The 18,338-nt window shown below is 30.5% G+C and overlaps 1 protein-coding gene across 1 annotated transcript in view; it reads left to right on the top strand.

Moving 5' to 3' along the window:
- LOC136983807 (DNA excision repair protein ERCC-6-like) overlaps positions 1 to 18,338 on the top strand; it is a 115,209-nt gene that overhangs the window by 42,293 nt on the left and 54,578 nt on the right. The window contains exons 5-8 of the mRNA XM_067280664.1: positions 4,225 to 4,390; positions 4,449 to 4,574; positions 14,914 to 15,006; positions 17,338 to 17,507. Of these exons, the coding sequence (XP_067136765.1) occupies positions 4,225 to 4,390; positions 4,449 to 4,574; positions 14,914 to 15,006; positions 17,338 to 17,507 (555 nt within the window). The remainder of the gene's footprint in view (positions 1 to 4,224; positions 4,391 to 4,448; positions 4,575 to 14,913; positions 15,007 to 17,337; positions 17,508 to 18,338) is intronic.

The raw sequence follows: 18,338 nt of genomic DNA, 5'->3' as shown, positions 1-18,338 counted from the left end.
CAAAAAGCTTAATTTTGAGTGTTATAAAAATTTGTAGATGTTAACAGCGAGTATAATCATTAAGTCTGGTCCTACTTGAGACATGATACATTACTTCCTCTATATGCCCATCCCCTCAACTTTTAACCACCAAAATTTAATAGCATCAATCCCCTTAATACACAAACATCTCAGCAAACTTTTAGAAATTTTTGACAAGAAGCATAGAAGTTATTAAGCTTTAAAGTGTGTGAACAAAATTGTGCCACCCCCATGTACTAATATCCATATATACAGGAAAAAATCTTGGATTTGTTTGCATTTCTTGAGATTTCAAGGTCCTGAGTTCAAACGTGTAAAAATATTGGGGTGTCAGTTTTTGGCCAATTGCCATACTTTCTGTTATATATAATAGTAGAGATGTTAAAAAGAGATCTAGCTGGTTAATAAATTGGGAATTTCTTAAACATGATCACATTTGGTATACTGACACAATGAAGTGGCGTTTTCTGAATCAACACTGGGCGAGTTTTCCATCTTTATTTAGTTAGTACGCTATTTTACATGTGCGTTAACTAAATAAAGATGGAAAACTCGCCCAGTGTTGATTCAGAAAATGCCACTTCATTGTGTCAGTATACCAAATATAAATAACAACACGGTTTCAATTGTACCACATGATCACATTGTTGAATAGCTGAAGAATGTAAATGTAAATATAAAATAGAAATACGACTTCACAAAGTTGGGACCTTGTCTTGTCTTTTACTTCTGCCATTCACACCATCAGCAGTCCTTTAAAGTTCACAGTCTCTCGGAGACGGAGTTTTCCAAGATCATGTTTGACCTGTCAGCAAGAAGAATTATACAATGACCCACCAAAACAGGATGATAATGACTGATAACTGAATTAGTTGTCAAAACCAAAGAAGCTTTAGCAATGCTGTTAACAACTGCTAATTTTTTCTAAGAGGAAACAGAGAAAATCTTTCCAATGGAGCATGAAGATGATGACTAAAATATTTTGAATGATAAAAGTGATTTTGTATTTATTATGAAAGTGCAAGCAAATAAAATCTAGTTACTATGCATGTAAATCATATTTTTTCATCCAGTTTTTGTCTTCATTAATTAGTGACGTGTAATGATATTTTAATTTAATTTATATATAATTTATATATATATTTTAATTTTAATTTATATATAAATTAAATTAAAATATCATTACATGTTTATGAAATGAAAAATGTATTTAAGCTCACAAAACCTCAAATTATAATTTAACATAGATTTTCATATAGTTTAATATATAAAATATACAATAGGCTATGTCTGAACATATACTATAGTATTATTTTTCACTGGGTTTTAAGTGGAAGACAGGCTCAAAATCTTAAAACCCAGTGAAAACTAATACTAAAGTATATGTTCAGACAGCCTATTCTGATGGACATAGACATAGCCTCTTTGTATGGACAGTATCTCTCTTTTATTTGGTTTTTTTTTTTTTTTTACATGGACTTTCTGGGAATGTTTATACCATGTAAAAGCAGAAGTGTTTTTAATTTTAACCAACTGTTCTTTTGTTGAGAAATCCTGGACAACATGATTTTACGTGGTCAAAATTATATACATAATGAGAAAGTTATTTGAGAACTAGTGAAACAAGATGTCTCTGTACATAAATTCTGGATTTCAGAATTCTAAAGAGATATTCTGAGCTCAAATTTAGTACAAGGGCATTATCATTGGAATTTCTTCTTTAAGATGATTTGACAGCACATTGAAACGATACTTGTCCAAATTGGTAATGTGAGGTTCCAGATTGGGTCCAAACTCAGAAAACATAAGTAAAAATTAAAAGAATGTGAAAGTAACAGATTAATAACTAAAGAATGCATAGAATAAACAGCATTGCGATGAGGAGAAAATACTGGTAGGGAAAGAAAAAACAAATATATATTGTCACTTGTCCAGAAGAATTAAAATAAAGTGATATACATTGTAAGTGCAGACAACAAGAAGTTTCAGGTGTTCAATTGGAAAAATGAACCCAGTCACAGGCAGTCATAAATACAACAAATCAGTAAAATAGAATGAACTTTAAATAAATAAATTTTAGATTTATCATGAGGAGAGGACCATAATGTCATCATTAGGATTCTTGATTGTCATGGTATCAAAACGTAATTGCTTAAAATACAAGAAAAAGGGATAAAATTTAATAAACGATTCTCGGACGGAGTCGAAATAAGATATCAAATTTGTAACGTGTGCTGATTGTGTGCAATTGTCGGGATAGTCGAGGTGTCAAGACAGTCTTGTATAGGTATGAAATACACCCTAAGACAGGCTTACCATTCTTTTTCCCATTTAATAAAATATTGAAATTTTTCTTACAAAAGTTTCTATACCCTTGTTGCTACAATTCTCCTTTCTTATTTCTTAAGAAGAGAAAGAGTCTAGTAAAAGTCAAAATGTCCCATTGGATTTCTTCACTTGGTCTCTTGTTGATGATCTCCAAGATCAATGGCTCAGGGCTTACTGTTAAGCTTTGGATATAACAGTTCTTGGAGAAAGAATGAACTTTGAAGAGAGAATAATGCTGGGAGATAAAACAATCATGAAAAAACAAACAGCAGAACTCAGAGGAAAGAACAAATTTTTGGAGCAAAGAATGTTGTATCCTTGAAACACTTGTTTTTGTAGATTTCTTTTCTATTCTGGGTTCTGATTGGTCTTCCCTCATCTTCTGGTGACAATTCGAAACCTTTCCAGGCATGGGAGAGGTCATTATCAACACTTAACCAGATCTCAATCATCTAAAATTCTGCCAAACTCTGATATTCTCCCTGCAATTCTAGTCTTTTGTTTTCTGTTTTAATGAAAAGAACTTTTATTGTTTAAGCTAGACTTTAAGTCTTATTTTTTATTAATTTTGAAAGGTGAGAGCTTAACTGTCCCACTGGATATTTGTCATCAAAAGCATAAGATTTCAATATCCATCTGGGACCTCACAAATTGTATGCGGACAGTCAACCTTTCTCGCACCCAAATCTAAGTTTGGTTACACTCAAAAAGTGGAAGGATGACCAATTAGGAAGCAAGGGATGAAGATGTAATCTAATCTGATTTCTTTTAATCCACTAAAACCCTACTTAAACAGTGGAATCAAGGGCACTTGACTTCGCTGCCGATTTGTCCACGTATACTTTTTTCTCAACTGCCTTACTTAAATACATGCTCAAGATCAGTATGTGTTCTAAACATTGTTTGTGCCTGTGTGCCAGCCTCATCTTCTCTACCAACCCAAACCAAGGATATTTGTATCCAGTTCTTTGACTCATCTCACTTTCTGGATCTACTCTGCCCCAGAGCATCTACCTTGCCGAAGGACATGTCGAGGAATGGATGATCTTACACGTCTGGACTTAAAGACAGTTAGAATTGATTTAGAGGAATTTTTGTAAGCTCCTTTTAAATGTTCTAATAAATGGGTTAAATTTTGGAAGGAGACTTGTTTCCATGTCTGCTCTCCTACATACTTACTATCACCTCATCCACTCTGATTTCAGGGATGAATTCATGCTCCCACTTGTTGGCAAACCCACAGTAAAGATGAAAAGTTCTATTTTGGATAATTGCTTTCATTTAAATTCTCTGGTCAGTTCAGAGGACTTCTTGAAGTTATGAGTATGGGATTCTAACATCATCTCACCCCTAATCTCTCTTGTCTGTGTCTCTTAAATTGTTTCAAGATCCCCAGCATCTCCTGCGAACTTTTTCTGTTGGACAGTCAAATTTCATTTCTAATTGGCTCTTTGAACTATGACCAAGAGTTTGTAACAATCATGCAAGGATTCATCCCTTATCTGAGATGCTTTTTTCCAGTGGATTTTTCTCTTTCAATTTACATTTCAGTTGTGACCACAATAATCCAATTTTGTAAATTCAGTCAATCAGATATTAAATGTAATTTTGTGATTCTTATACTTCATTTAATAGTGTTATTTTTCCTTTCATTAACACAACCCTTAATCTCATTGTTGAGTATTTTATTATTAATATAAATCATATATCTTGTGATTTTCTGGCTTGTGTACATTCTGTGGCATTTCATTGAAAGCATTGGGACCAATCCCACAGCAATAATTAAAATGAAATACTTAGAAACTGTATAATAAAATTATATACTAAAAACAATATTTTACATAAAGATTAAAAATCTTATTTTGAATATTAAAGGGTTCCTGGCATGAATACAAGCAATTTTCATAGTTCTAATAAGAGAGAACGTGAAAGAAATTTAGTAAAAGTTCAGCGTAATGGAGGTGTTCTATTAACAAGCTATGGAACCGTAATGACAAGCAGTGAAATATTATCTAAACGAGAAGGACGTGAATTTGTCTGGGTAAGTATCTTGTTGCTTTTGTTGTATACAATATATGATGATGATATATTTCTTTCAGGATTATGTTGTTCTTGATGAAGGCCATAGAATCAAAAATCCAACAAAAACAACAAAAGCTGTTCATGATATTCCTGCTAGAAACCGAATTGTGTTAACTGGCACACCTATTCAAAATAATCTGAAGGTAACTATCAATGTAACTTTAATTTAACAGTAAATAATGTTCAAATAGGCAAAATATTGCATTTTCAATCACTTTAAATTCTTAACTATTCAATGATTATTAAGATTATAAATCTATCTGTATTCTCTATTATTCTCAGCAGGCATTTTATTTACATTCTAATTTTACTAAAATTATAATAATTGATTCATTTATAGAATAACTCAGTGGTATTTTTAAAATTATGATTAGATGCTGTTATATTCGATTTATATACTATTGTATAATTTATTTGAAATTAATTTTAAATGTTAGAGGTATCCATCCTTCATCTACCAATTAGACAGCTTTTCAATATAGATATTTATTATTGAATTTCTATTCAGAAGGATAAAGTTAAGTAATCTCACAACTTGATGATATGTGATATAATAGAGAGAAATCATTGTTTGTCAATGTAACAATTTTCAATATACAGGGTTCTTATGCAACTGGAAAATCAAGGATTTTCATTATTGTTTGGAAAAAATCCTGGAAAGTCAGAGAATTTGCCTCCTTGGCTGCCTTGTTGATTTTTCCTGCTCACAATGTGGTTGACCAAATGTAACCATCTGCAAGCAGCAAGAAATAATATGTGATGCAATGCAACATATGAAAAGGGGTGCAGAATACTTTCAGGGTCCAAAATTTCAAACATTATTTATTGCACACAAAATAAAACCATAATTTATGAACCAATTAGTAATAATTATTACATAGTTTGAAAAATTCAAATTAAATCACACATATCATTAAATAGGCCTACCAGTACAATTTTCCACATAACACTTAACTCATAAGTTAACATTAAAATGTTTTAGATTAAAAGAATATTTTAATTTAAGCACATATTGTCATGTGAAATAGCATATACAATTATAAACTTGAGGCAATATGTCGATTAATAAAAATAAAAATTGAAGTCAGTGTCGTAAATGATTATTTTTACTTTAGCTTAGATAGAAATTAATGGACTTTTTGACATTCAAAATGCAAAATTTATTTATGACTATGATGTCAGAATGAATTTTTATAAAATTTCATTTAAGGATAAACTTTAAGTAATTAACACCAAAAAATACTTTACAAACAAAAATTTCAGATTTGACAAGAAAATGTTGTATTATTGAAATTATTTTCCCACTATGGCCATTTTGTCTAACTTCTAAAACACTCCTTTACATTAATTAAGTTAAATTATTTTAACTTAATTTAACGTACATTTACATTTAAATAATTTCATTAAATCATTATAAGTTTCTGAAATTACTTGAAATGTTAAAACAACACAAGCACATCATGTAATATTTACCTGTATTAAAATACACGTTAAAGTTTAAATCATTTTGTTTTTAATTTAAAGTAAATTAAAATGCTTAAAACAAAGACATTATTTTAAGAAATACTTATTAATATTTTATATATATTTTAATTAAATTCTACTCTAGAGAGAGAGTCAAAAGTTTTCTTTTATTTAAAGAGGTCTAGACAAAGGTTAAGTTTGAGAAACACTAAGTTAATGCATACCATTGGTGTATTTTGTACTTGAAGGCATGTAGTTCTTCCAGTTTTTCAAAAATTGTATTGTCTTTCTCTTGCAATTTAAATAAAGTTACACTGTAGATAATAAGAATATTAAAACTATTATAGTGAAATGTTGACTTAATGTATGGGGTGTATTATAATATGAGTTGAGTAGAAATGTTAAGAATACACAAGTGCTGTTTATCAGTTTTTAAACATTTTTTTACAGTTTTAGATTTAATAAGTAAGTTTTATTATGTAAGTTTAAGATTTTACATAAGACTTATTATTCTATTGCATTGTAAGATTGTCTTTTAAAATTATTCAAAATCAACCCTTATAAAATATGAACCCTTTGTGTATTTTTTAATTTTGTTTAACATTCAGACAACTATTACAGACATTTACTACTATTACTGACAGTGCATATCAGTTTTAAAATGCAGCAGGGAAGAGAGCATTGAGAAATGCCAAGGGATCAAACTAAGTCTTAAATATAACATATGGCAATATCAATTGTCATTTGTGAATTTTAAAACAGCTGTATTAATTATGTTGTATTATGAATTTGAGAGGAAAATTAAATTTTCATTAATGTTAGATTATTTTTGACAAGACTGTCTTGTTTATAAAATTGTACATCCTGCTGTCTTATCAGCTTAGAGGTATGAAGGAGTACATGTCAGGAGTTGAAATTTGGCACAGAGTATTAGGTGCGCATAAAAAAACCAGCCTTGTAGGTTGTCAGGGGACTGAAAACCGAAATACAATAAAATACAAAATGGCAACACTCTACAAACAGGCAGTAGTGTAAGATTTGTGCATGCATTGCTCGTTGGTAAGTTGGAAATACGAATATTGTGACATTGAATTTTGACAAACGAATCTTTGAATAAAACTCATTTACCTGTCCTGTGTTGTTTCCCCCACATTTCAGATCGTCACATGCTAACCTTGACTGATTGCCCGGAGATATCTCGTTTCATCATCGGAACTTTTTGAAACTAGATGGTGCGTCGTTATAATTTTATATTAAAACTAACTTCCGAAATAGAATTATTTTTTCTTTTTACATTTATTAATATATATATGTATATCATTTGTGCAAAATAAAAAAATAATTGCGAACGATACAATAGCCACCATTATTTTTTTCAAAAACGGGAAATTTTTGCATTGACAAAAATTCAACCTGGGGCATCATGCAACGGAGAGAAATTTCAACATTCGATAGGTTAATTTTAATGAAAATGCATCGTGGAAGACCTCATGGTTGTGGCTGTGGCTGACGAAGTTTGAATGATCATGCTCAAAACCAGCGATACCAAAGATGATTGGAGAATGAGAACGAGACCCGCCGTGAGCATCGAAGTGATCCCACTTAGTAGTGAGTCTCAGAGACAGTCTTGTCCCAAATACAGCCTTGTTGTTTTACTTGTTTTGAAATATTTTAACCCTGGAAATCCCTCACAATTACCATTTACACTCTCAGTTTGAGGGTAAGTGTTAATGAACTGATTAAAAAAAATGATAAATAATTTTGATTTAGATTGTATAATTTTTCATTTTAATAATTTTGAGTGCATAACAAAACAATTTCTGATTTTATTTTTCCAGTTTATTAATATTTTATAAAGTTCAGAAAATTTATTAAGGAATAAATTTAGTAAATATATACTTTTCTACATGGATTATACAGAATTTGTTAATGAATAATAAATAATTGCTTTTTTTTTCTTTTTAAAGCCTTGTAGATTTATGTTTGTGGATTAATAACAGGATAAACTACTTTAATAAAATTTCTTTTTTAATTTCAATAATTCAGCGATTATAAAAAGATAGTTATTTTTTTATAATTAACAGTTACATAACTGAAATGTTGAAGCAATAGCATATGTGCATAATAAGTCAAATGTTGTTTTACTTTATCAATATGCAATACTTCAAGGAATGTGAGAGTCATGGAATTTAAAACAAAAATGTGAATAGAAACAAGCAGTATACAATACAAGCAGTATACAAAACATGGGTATATGATTAGTTTAAATAAAAAATTTTTTTTTAACTGTATGCACTCTGTAGGCACTAAGAGAGCCTTTTTTTTTTTTTTTTTTTTTTTAAGCCCATTATGATTTTGCCAACCACACAATAGGGCAGCCATGTAAAGAGGAACAGGTTCCAACATATCCAGACAAACCATTCCTCAAAAACTTAAGAATTTCAGGTTTTTTAACATGCTTGGATTTGATTTCAGGTCTCCCAGAACAGTAGGCAGTCATTTTAACCACTTGGACATCTGAATATATTGTTAAGAGAAATACATTGTTTTGAATACAACAAACTTTGAATGTTCATAACCTCAACATTTTCCATATTCAAATATGAAACTCATACTTAAAAAAAGTTTAAAGTTAAAACAGGTTATATAACATGGTAGTTACATTCCAAAAAAGTGCCATGTTATACAAATCCATGTATATGAAACAAGGACTAATGCAAAACGTAGGGTTATGTTCCAAAGGTAGCAAAAATATACTATTCATAATTAAGAGAAATATGTTTATTAACATGTTAATTGCCATGATAATTTCAACAAAATTTTCATCTGGGCCATGGTAATTTTATTACATAATTTAGATACTACATCTCAAAAAAATTCAATGCCGTACTGTAAAAAAAATTTTTTTATTAAATTTTCCGGAAAAACACTATTTTTTACATTCACACATATGACTGACATGGCCATGCATAAAACTTCTTTCTCTACAAGCCATGTCAGTCATATATGTGACTCATCCAAACATTCTGCAACAAGTATTAGCCAGTAGTGTGTTGAATGTGTTGTGTATGAATCAGTAGTGCATATGACATTTATCAGATAGCACATAATTACTGAGACTATTTCTTTTATAATTTTTTTTCTAAATACCTACAAATAATGGGAAAACAAAAGTTTCTAAGTGAGAGTGAACTGAAAGAGATTGCTGAAAATATAAGTATATCTGATGAAGAGTACAGAGATTTTAGTTCAGATGATTCAATAAATGATCCTAATTATACTCATTCATTGAATGAAGATGAAGAAAATCTTCAACAAATTTTTCAAGCTTTGGAGTTGGAAGAAACCACAGAAAATATTGAAAATGACAAATACCCAAGAGTAAATTGCATGAGAATAATGATGTTGAATGGAGCGATTATGAAGGTAGACATAAATGTTTTGATTTCATAGGAAAATCTGGTTTACAATTAGATTTATCCAGAAATATTTCTGCTTTTGATACATTTATATTATTTTTTGACGAAGAGATTCTAAACCTCATTGTTACTGAAACTAATATATACGCTGAACAAACAATTCAGCATACTCGAAAAACTCAACACAATTGTCTAAATAAATGGTATCCAACTAACACCGAAGAAATGAGAAAGTTTTTTGGCCTTTTTGTGTGGATGGGATTAGTGTGAATGGGGAATATAACTTCTTATTGGTCAACCAAACATATTTACAAAAATAGCATAGCCCCAAGTGTCATCTCTCAAAACAGATTTGAATTATTACACCTGTTACATTTCTCAAATAATGAAAATGCTATTCCTGGTGACAGATTGGGAAAAATTAAGCTGCTGTTAGATTTGCTTGAAGCTACGTATGAAAATGTCTTTGTTCCCGGCGAAAATTATGTAATTGATGAAACTCTTGTTCCTTGGAGAGGCAGGCTTATTTTCCGCCAATATATACCTAATAAAGTGCATAAGTACGGAATTAAACTTTTTAAGTTGTGTACTTCAGAAGGATACATGTGGGCAAGCAAAATTTATTCAGGTAAATCTGAGACTTTTGATAAAAATTACTGCTTAGCCACAAAAGTTTGCGAGGAACTATCACAAGGGCTTCTAAATGAAGGTAGAACGTTGTATGTGGACAACTTCTATACCAGCTACCTGCTAGCATTGGCATTTCTTTGTCAAAAGACGCATGTTGTGGGCACTGTGTAAGAGCAAGTAAGAAAGTTATGAATGCTAAATTAAAGAAAGGAGAAATGGTAGCGAAAGAAGATGATGATGGTATTGTAGTACTTAACTGGCTAGACACTCGAAATGTTAGAGTATTGACAACAAAACATGCCCCAGAAATGGTGGATATAAATGTAACTTCTGCCAGCACAAGTAGGCAAAGAAATAATAAACAAAAACCACTTCCAATTTGTGCTTATAATAAAAGTAAAGCAGGGATAGATATTTTGGATCAAATGGGTTCCTATGCAACTACTTTTAGGAAAGGAATAAAATGGTACTGCAAGTTAGCAATAGAATATATTCTTGGAATATTGGTTGTAAATGCTTATATAATATACAAAATTTCTACGAAAAGCAATATAGGAATTAGACAATTTCGTGAAAATTTGGTTACTGTATGCTTAGCTTAAGTTCAGACATAACTGAAAAACGAAAAACTTCGACTCTTGCTAAAAACAATGTTTAGTTCTGAAAAGAAGAAAATAAGATGTGTTAGATGTTATGCCCAAAATAAAAGAAGCAGAAGGTCAAGAAGCAGCAAGAAAAAAAGGAAAAAAGTTTCAACTTATTGCTCAGACTGCAAACAACAGCCCTTTTATTGCTTAGAATGTTTTGGGCAACATCATAAGTCAATGTAATTTCTTTTAACAAAATAAAAATTATTGATATGTAATTTTTCAAGTGTAACAATATAGCATTATATAACTAAGTCTATTTTATTTATTTTTCCATGGTAAGCCAAGCAATTTTCAGGTTTTCCTCCTGGTAGGCTAAGCTTTTGAAAGATACTGCAAATTTATCGTTTGCGTCAGATATCAGTGACCGACATGGCCTCCTCCTAAATCCCGTATATCTGACATGGCTCATGTAGAACTTCTTAGTGTCAGACACATATGACTAACGTGGCAATCAACGTGTTAAAGCAATCAATAATTAATAAAAGGGTTAACCTATTCGATGTTGAAATTTTTCTCTGTTCCCTATGATACCATGTTGAATTTTCATCTATGTTAAGCCTAACAAATTCTTTTTTTAAATAATAGTGTTTACTGTGTTGTTAAAAATTATTTTTCTATGTTGCACAAACAAAATAAATATATTGAAAAATATAAAAACAAAAAAATTATATTTTAAAAGTTTTAGTATAAAAATTGTGGCGCATAGCGACATCTAGTATAAAAAACGTTCCAAAAGTATAATTTTTATCAAAAAAGTTCGATTCAGCACGACACAGTTCGACTGGAAAGCGTTCGGATAACCGGTGTTCGGATAAACGACTCTCTACTGTATTCGGGAACAACGCAGGACAGGTTGATGTTACCTATGGTAGCGAACATAACGACTCATCTCTGAAACAGTGGGGACACACGTTCTAACCTAACCTATTCTAATAAATTACCATTATTATTGCCAACCAAATTATTAGAATAGGGATAATTGATTAGAATAGGTTAGGTTAGAACGTGTGTCCCCACTGTTTGAGACGAGCCGCCATGTTTGCTACCATAGGTAGCATTAACCAATAAAAGTACTGTGTTACAGATTAATATTAATTTTAGTTAAATGAGGGCATTTTCTTTTTACAAAGTATTATCATCTCAGCTTTTTTTCTTGATCTTGATCAGAAGTATCAGCAAAATTTTCATATTTTTTATTTTTATCATTAAAAAAATTTTTTATGAGTGACGAAATGAAGATTTGTTATTAATTGAAAATTTGTTCTAGCAGGTTCTGTTTGTTCAGTTGAATATCTAGAGACATTTTCCAGAATTTGTGTTTGAGTACCAAGATACTGCTGTATTTTGTCATTTTACAAATAATTGCTTACCTACAGTGTAAAAACAGTTTAATAGCACTTATCTAAAAATGTTTAATCTTTGTATTATTTAGTAAAGTTTATTTAATCTATAAAAATAAAACAGTGACAACTCTTAAGGGCTAAAGTTGAGAGCAATGTGACATCGTCACCTGGTTGGTGAGAAAGTTAATGCAATTTTTTTCTTCCTTGTCCTATCAGTTTTCATTATAGTAAACCTGACAAAAAGCACAAAACAAATAAAACAAATTGAAAATTGCCCATGAATTTTAGAGTATTGTAAATTTGAGATAACACATGTGCTTACTTGAATAAAAAAAATATGTTGAAGTTTACACACAAAAATTGTGAAAATTTGTACAGAGGATTTCCAAAACCGTATTAGAGTGAAACTGGAGTTAATTTTATAGAAGTACTGTGTTTGAGAGAGACCTGTATTTTCAGAGAAAAAATTGTTTTATTGGTAAAAATAAAGAAGAAAGATTCTTAGAAGTAATTAAATGTTACATTATTAAAAATTTGAAAAATGTACAAAACTTGTAAGCTTATAATTTATGAAAAATATTTTTATTAATGTCATTTTCCATTCCATTATATAATGTCATCATAAAGCTTCTGAATATCAAAAATTTTAAATAAATTATCTGATGTGTGTTTCTGAAAGTGTGCACATATTACATTTGAAATATCTGAAAGCATTGTTTTTTCATAAAATTGCATTTTTCAACATCAAAATATCAGTCAACATTTGCAACTTCAAAAATAATCAAAGAAATGACATTTGCACTAGAGTTTGTAAAATGTCAAAAATTATTTCTCAAACAAGTGTAATTGTAATAACTATTCAATATGTGAGTTAAATTGATGATATTACGTACAGGGTGTCCCATAAATTTGTAAATAGTTTCAAATATACCAATCCTTTCAACTTTTATGAATTTTTAATGAGGTTTGCATAAAAGTTATTCTCAAGAAGGGGGATTTTTTTTGGGTAGAGAAAAAGAGAATAGTTCAAATTTTTGTCGATAGAGGGCACTGAATGCAATAAAATCACAAATTGTGCAAATCTGAGTCTTATAAAATGCAAGGTGTACGATTAACAGCTTGTTTCTGTATTTACCTTTACTGGTGCTGACGTACAGTTTTTGTTACGATATTGACATTGGTGGATAAAGCACTATTGGTGAAGTTTTATCTCAGCCACGAATCACTGGCTGAAACTTCAAAGGTTTAGGACACTGGACCTGAACCTTTCTTCATTCTCTTCTGTGTCTTAAACCTTTGTGAAGTTTCAGCCGGTGATTCGTGGCTGAGATAAAACAACTTCACCAATAGTGCTTTATCCACCAATGTCAATATTATAACAAAAACTGTACGTCGGCACCAGTAAAGGTAAATACAGAAACGAGCTGTTAGGGTCGATTTACACACAACAGTGACGTGCCGGCACAGTGCAGTAAGCATCGATAAATATCACACTTAGCCAATCGGAATTTCATGTACAACACTTGTATGATTGACAGAATACAGATCATGTGTAGTAGATGAAACTCTGATTGGCTGTGTGTGATATTTATCGATGTTTATGCACCAAACGGTCACTGTTGTGTGTAAATCGACCCTTAATCGTACACCCTGCATTTTATAAGACTCAGATTTACACAATTTGTGATTTTATTGTGTTCGGCACCCTCTATCGACAAAAATTTGAACTATTTTCTTTTTCTCTACCCAAAAAATTCCCCCTTTGTGAGACTAACTTTTACACAAACCTCATTTAAATATACCAATTCTTTCAACTTTTATGAATTTTTAAACTATTTACAAATTTATGGGACACCCTGTTTATGCTGATAATTAATGATATTTTTATAACAATATATGTGCTGAGAAATTTCATGTGAGACTTAAGAAGCAATATTAATATATTCAGTAAATATAAAATATAATTACGACATACAAAGATAAAAAAAACTTTGCTTTTGTCTTTCCTTATCGCCGTTCACTCCATCGGCAGTCCTTAGACGATTCACATGATCTCGGAGACGACCTTTCCTTTGAGGCTACAGCCTCCGCAGAACAAATGTAAAATCAGGTAACAGCGTCATCTCGTGTTATCGCCACATTCATAACATTACACTTTTAAAGTAAAGAATTAATAAAAAGTGCGTGGCCGGCGTTAATTACATTTAGTAAATATAAAATATAATTACGACATACAAAGATAAAAAAACTTTGCTTTTGTCTTTCCTTATTGCCGTTCACTCCATCGGCAGTCCTTAGACGATTCACATAATCTCGGAGACGACCTTTCCTTTGAGGCTACAGCCTCCGCAGAACAAATGTAAAATCAGGTAACAGCGTCATCTGGTGTTATCGCCACATTCATAATATTACACTTTTAAAGTAAAGAATTAATAAAAAGTGCGTGGCCGGCGTTAATTACATTTAGTAAATATAAAATATAATTACGACATACAAAGATAAAAAAACTTTGCTTTTGTCTTTCCTTATCGCCGTTCACTCCATCGGCAGTCCTTAGACGATTCACATAATCTCGGAGACGACCTTTCCTTTGAGGCTACAGCCTCCGCAGAACAAATGTAAAATCAGGTAACAGCGTCATCTGGTGTTATCGCCACATTCATAATATTACACTTTTAAAGTAAAGAATTAATAAAAAGTGCGTATCCGGCATTAATTACATTTAGTAACTAAGGACTGCCGATGGAGTGAACGGCGATAAGGAAAGACAAAAGCAAAGTTTTTTTATCTTTGTATGTCGTAATTATATTTTATATTTACTAAATGTAATTAACGCCGGCCACGCACTTTTTATTAATTCTTTAATATTAATATATTTGATAATTGATTAGTAATTATTATTGCCTAAATCTGATTATTTATTATGATTTTTATAATCTTTTCTGACATCTAATGTATAAAAATCTTACATTACAGGAATTATGGGCTTTGTATAATTTTGTTCAACAAGGGACATTACTTGGTTCCCTTCAAACTTTTAAATCACAGTATGAAATTCCTATTACGAGAGTAAGTGTAAATTTTAACAATATAATTATTTTTAACCAAATATTGAAATATAACAATTTTATAATGTTGAAAATTTATTATCAAACATTTTATTAAGTCTTAGTTTAAACTAATATATTATTTTATTATGGCATTTTTTTACCATATTTAATATCTTTCAGCTTTTGAAAAAAAATTAACAACAAATACACTATGGAATCATAAAGGAAATAATGCATAAATATAGGATGTTACTTGTCTGGAAAATCTGAAATTTTTACATGGAGAAATTTGAGAACACGTCTTTAACATTAACAGCCGATTGCAGAGAGAATGTTTAGAGGCGACAGCGGTTTACAGATCGGGTAGCCCACGGTTCAGAAAAATTTCATTGCAGAGACAGCATTTTGAGCTCGCCACAATGTAGATAGCGATTAGAAACAAGTTATTTGACCTGATTTCTAGATTCACTCAACAGCAGGTTTAGAGGGCTTTTGTAGTTTAGTTGGTGGAAAAGTTTAGATAAAATTGGATATCGTTCCTTTTGATAAATGCTGTAAACGGTACGAATTAACAAAATTATTCATTAATTAATTGCTTGGAGCAAAAATAACAAAATTAAATACTTTAGATTTGTTTTAAATATTCCAACTTCGATATTCAAAAGGGCGAAGACTTAAAATTACAATTAATTTAAATCAGATGCATTTATTTACAATTCGAGTATCGTGTCGGTTATGAAATGTTAATGCATTTCGGGGTCATTGTATTTAATCACCTAGTCAGAATGTTCTGTTAAACAAATGAGACAATTTTAATAATTACTGAAATCTCTTTATAGAAATTTTTTTAAATGTAATAGTAATAATAAAATATTTAAAATTATTCATTTTGACAGTTACAAAGGGAGAGAGTTGAAAATAATTTCTTAAAAATCTATTCCGAAGACAAATTTCGAATTCGGTATAAATTTTTTAAATATGGATTTGTTCGTATTTTAAACTGTATTGGCTGCAAAATTAAATATTGAAATGGAAAAAGATTGTCATTAATTGCTGAGCAATGGTCGTTGACAGCCTTAAGATTTTATTTCCAGAACCTTACAGAATATAGCTGGCGACATCGCAAACAAATAACCCGATTGGCCGAACAACTCCTAAAACGGGAGTAATGGCGAAGAAAGTAACAGCCAATATTTTGCCGAAGTTTGTTTAGAGGGCGTTTAGAAATAGACGCCTGTTGTCTTTGCAATGCATTGTGAACCGCGGTTCAGCCAGCCAACGTCTATAGGCTGTTCTGTTGTTAAATGTCGTTTAACGTAAACTCTGTCTCTGCAATCGGCTGTAAGAATTGATTATTTTTTACTTTATTAATATCAAATTGTTTATTACACTAATTTTATAATAAAAATTCCAAAGAAAAATGAAGTAATTTGTTATGAAAAATAAATGATCTTTGGTATGTTTTGTGATTACATTTAAATGATAACTTAAAGTTCGGATTATTTATTCGTTTTGTTTGATTTTAGTGATTTGTATAAATATGTTTAATTTTATAATAAAAACAAGAATATTCATAAATTTATTATTTTAATATATTGTGGTACTTTGATTGCTTTCGAGTTTGAATGCTAAATTCGACAAAAATTCGCTTCAAAGTTCAAACTACTCATGCAGTGAAAAATGCACTCAAAATATAAAATAATCTTCTGAACAAAGAATACAATCTCAAATTAGTAATAATGTGTTAAATTTCACAACTGTTATAATTAAATGTTAAGTAAAGATAGATGTTAAAAGTATGCGAAAAATTTTTATTCAATATTAATATCACCTTAATTATGGCATCCAAGAAGGATATGGAAGCAACAAAATCTAACAAGTAATAGGAAGGTTGTAATATCGACAATTTAGATGTAAGAACAACTTATCACAATGCATGAAAGTGGGGCATGTGTAGCTGATCTGGCAGCCATGTTTAACCTGTGTAGTTGGTGGTGTACAACCAGTAACTGCAGTTTTAATTTTAATATATAGTATTTATATATTCTATTTGTTGTATTTGTGTTTTAATTTATTTGTAGGGCATTTAATTGCATTATTTGTGCATTCAATTATATGTTTTTGCTGTTTTAAGTTTGTCGAAATGGGTATTGTTTAGGATCTGGGAATGGATTAATACACTTTCCATTGATTCTAATGGAAAAAATTGCTTTGGACTTGGAATGATTCAGATTTCAAACAGGCTCCTGGAATGAATTAAATTAAAAGCACAAAGCACCACTGTATTTGTTTTATATATTTATTGTTGAAAGACCAAACATTATTGTAATTTCTAGTTTTTACATTGAAGTCTAGAGAGAAAGATGCTACACCCGGAGAACGACGATTAGGAGAAAGAATAGCAGCTAGCTTGCGTTCTTTAATCGATCCATATTTTTTAAGAAGAACTAAGGAGCAAGTACTTAGTGAAAGATATGAAAAGAGTCTATCTAATGATCATTCTGAGGATTTAAAAAAAGTGTATGTGTAATTTCTTTTTTTTTACAAAAACAATTATTTTTATTTTAATTATGTGACATCATTCATAAATCCATGAAACATTTTAAAAATTTATTATTCATCTATATATATAAAAACGAATGTATGTATATCTCTCTGTCTGTGTGTGTTTGTCCTTCATGCATTATTACACCATTTATCCGATTGCCATGAAACTTCGGGAAGTTGTTTAATACATTCCTGCAAAGGTTTCTGGCATATGTGAAAGACCACCATTTCCCCCCTTTCAAAAATATATTTATATATGGATTAAGGCTTTTATGTTCAACAGATGGCGCTAACTTCTGACGACCTAAGTTTGCTTTTCTGTGAGAATGGACTAAAGCAGATCATTTTCTGTCTATCTATATAAATAAAATATAACGTTCGTTTGTTCCTACTGATTCCTTTGAAATTTTGACACCACGTTGCATTCGAATACGCATGTGTTTTTATATAATATACATGTCGAAATTCCCCCCACTGGGGGAAGAGAGACAGGATTAAGGCTTACTGTGAAGAACTTGGCTTCTATTTATACTACTTTGCATGCGGTTTTTTGCGTTTTTAATTGCGTTTTAATAGGTTACGTCAACAGAATATACACTAAAAAGGGATTTTTCGATATTCCCCAGCGGGGAAAGGGACAAGATTAAGGCTTACTGTGAAGAACTTGGCTTCTATTTATACTATTTTAGATGCATTTTTGATTGCATTGTAATAGGGTACATCAAGAGAATGTACACTAAGAAGAAATTTTTTGAAATTCCCCCCCACGGGGGAAGTCTTATACATTTATAATAGATACATTTT

This window comes from Centruroides vittatus, unplaced genomic scaffold (assembly GCF_030686945.1).
Source record: "Centruroides vittatus isolate TY-2023 unplaced genomic scaffold, ASM3068694v2 contig_89, whole genome shotgun sequence".
NCBI classification, from domain to species: Eukaryota; Metazoa; Arthropoda; class Arachnida; order Scorpiones; family Buthidae; genus Centruroides; species Centruroides vittatus.
Note: the sequence above shows the minus strand (reverse complement) of the source record. Positions and strands in the feature narration are given on the sequence as shown.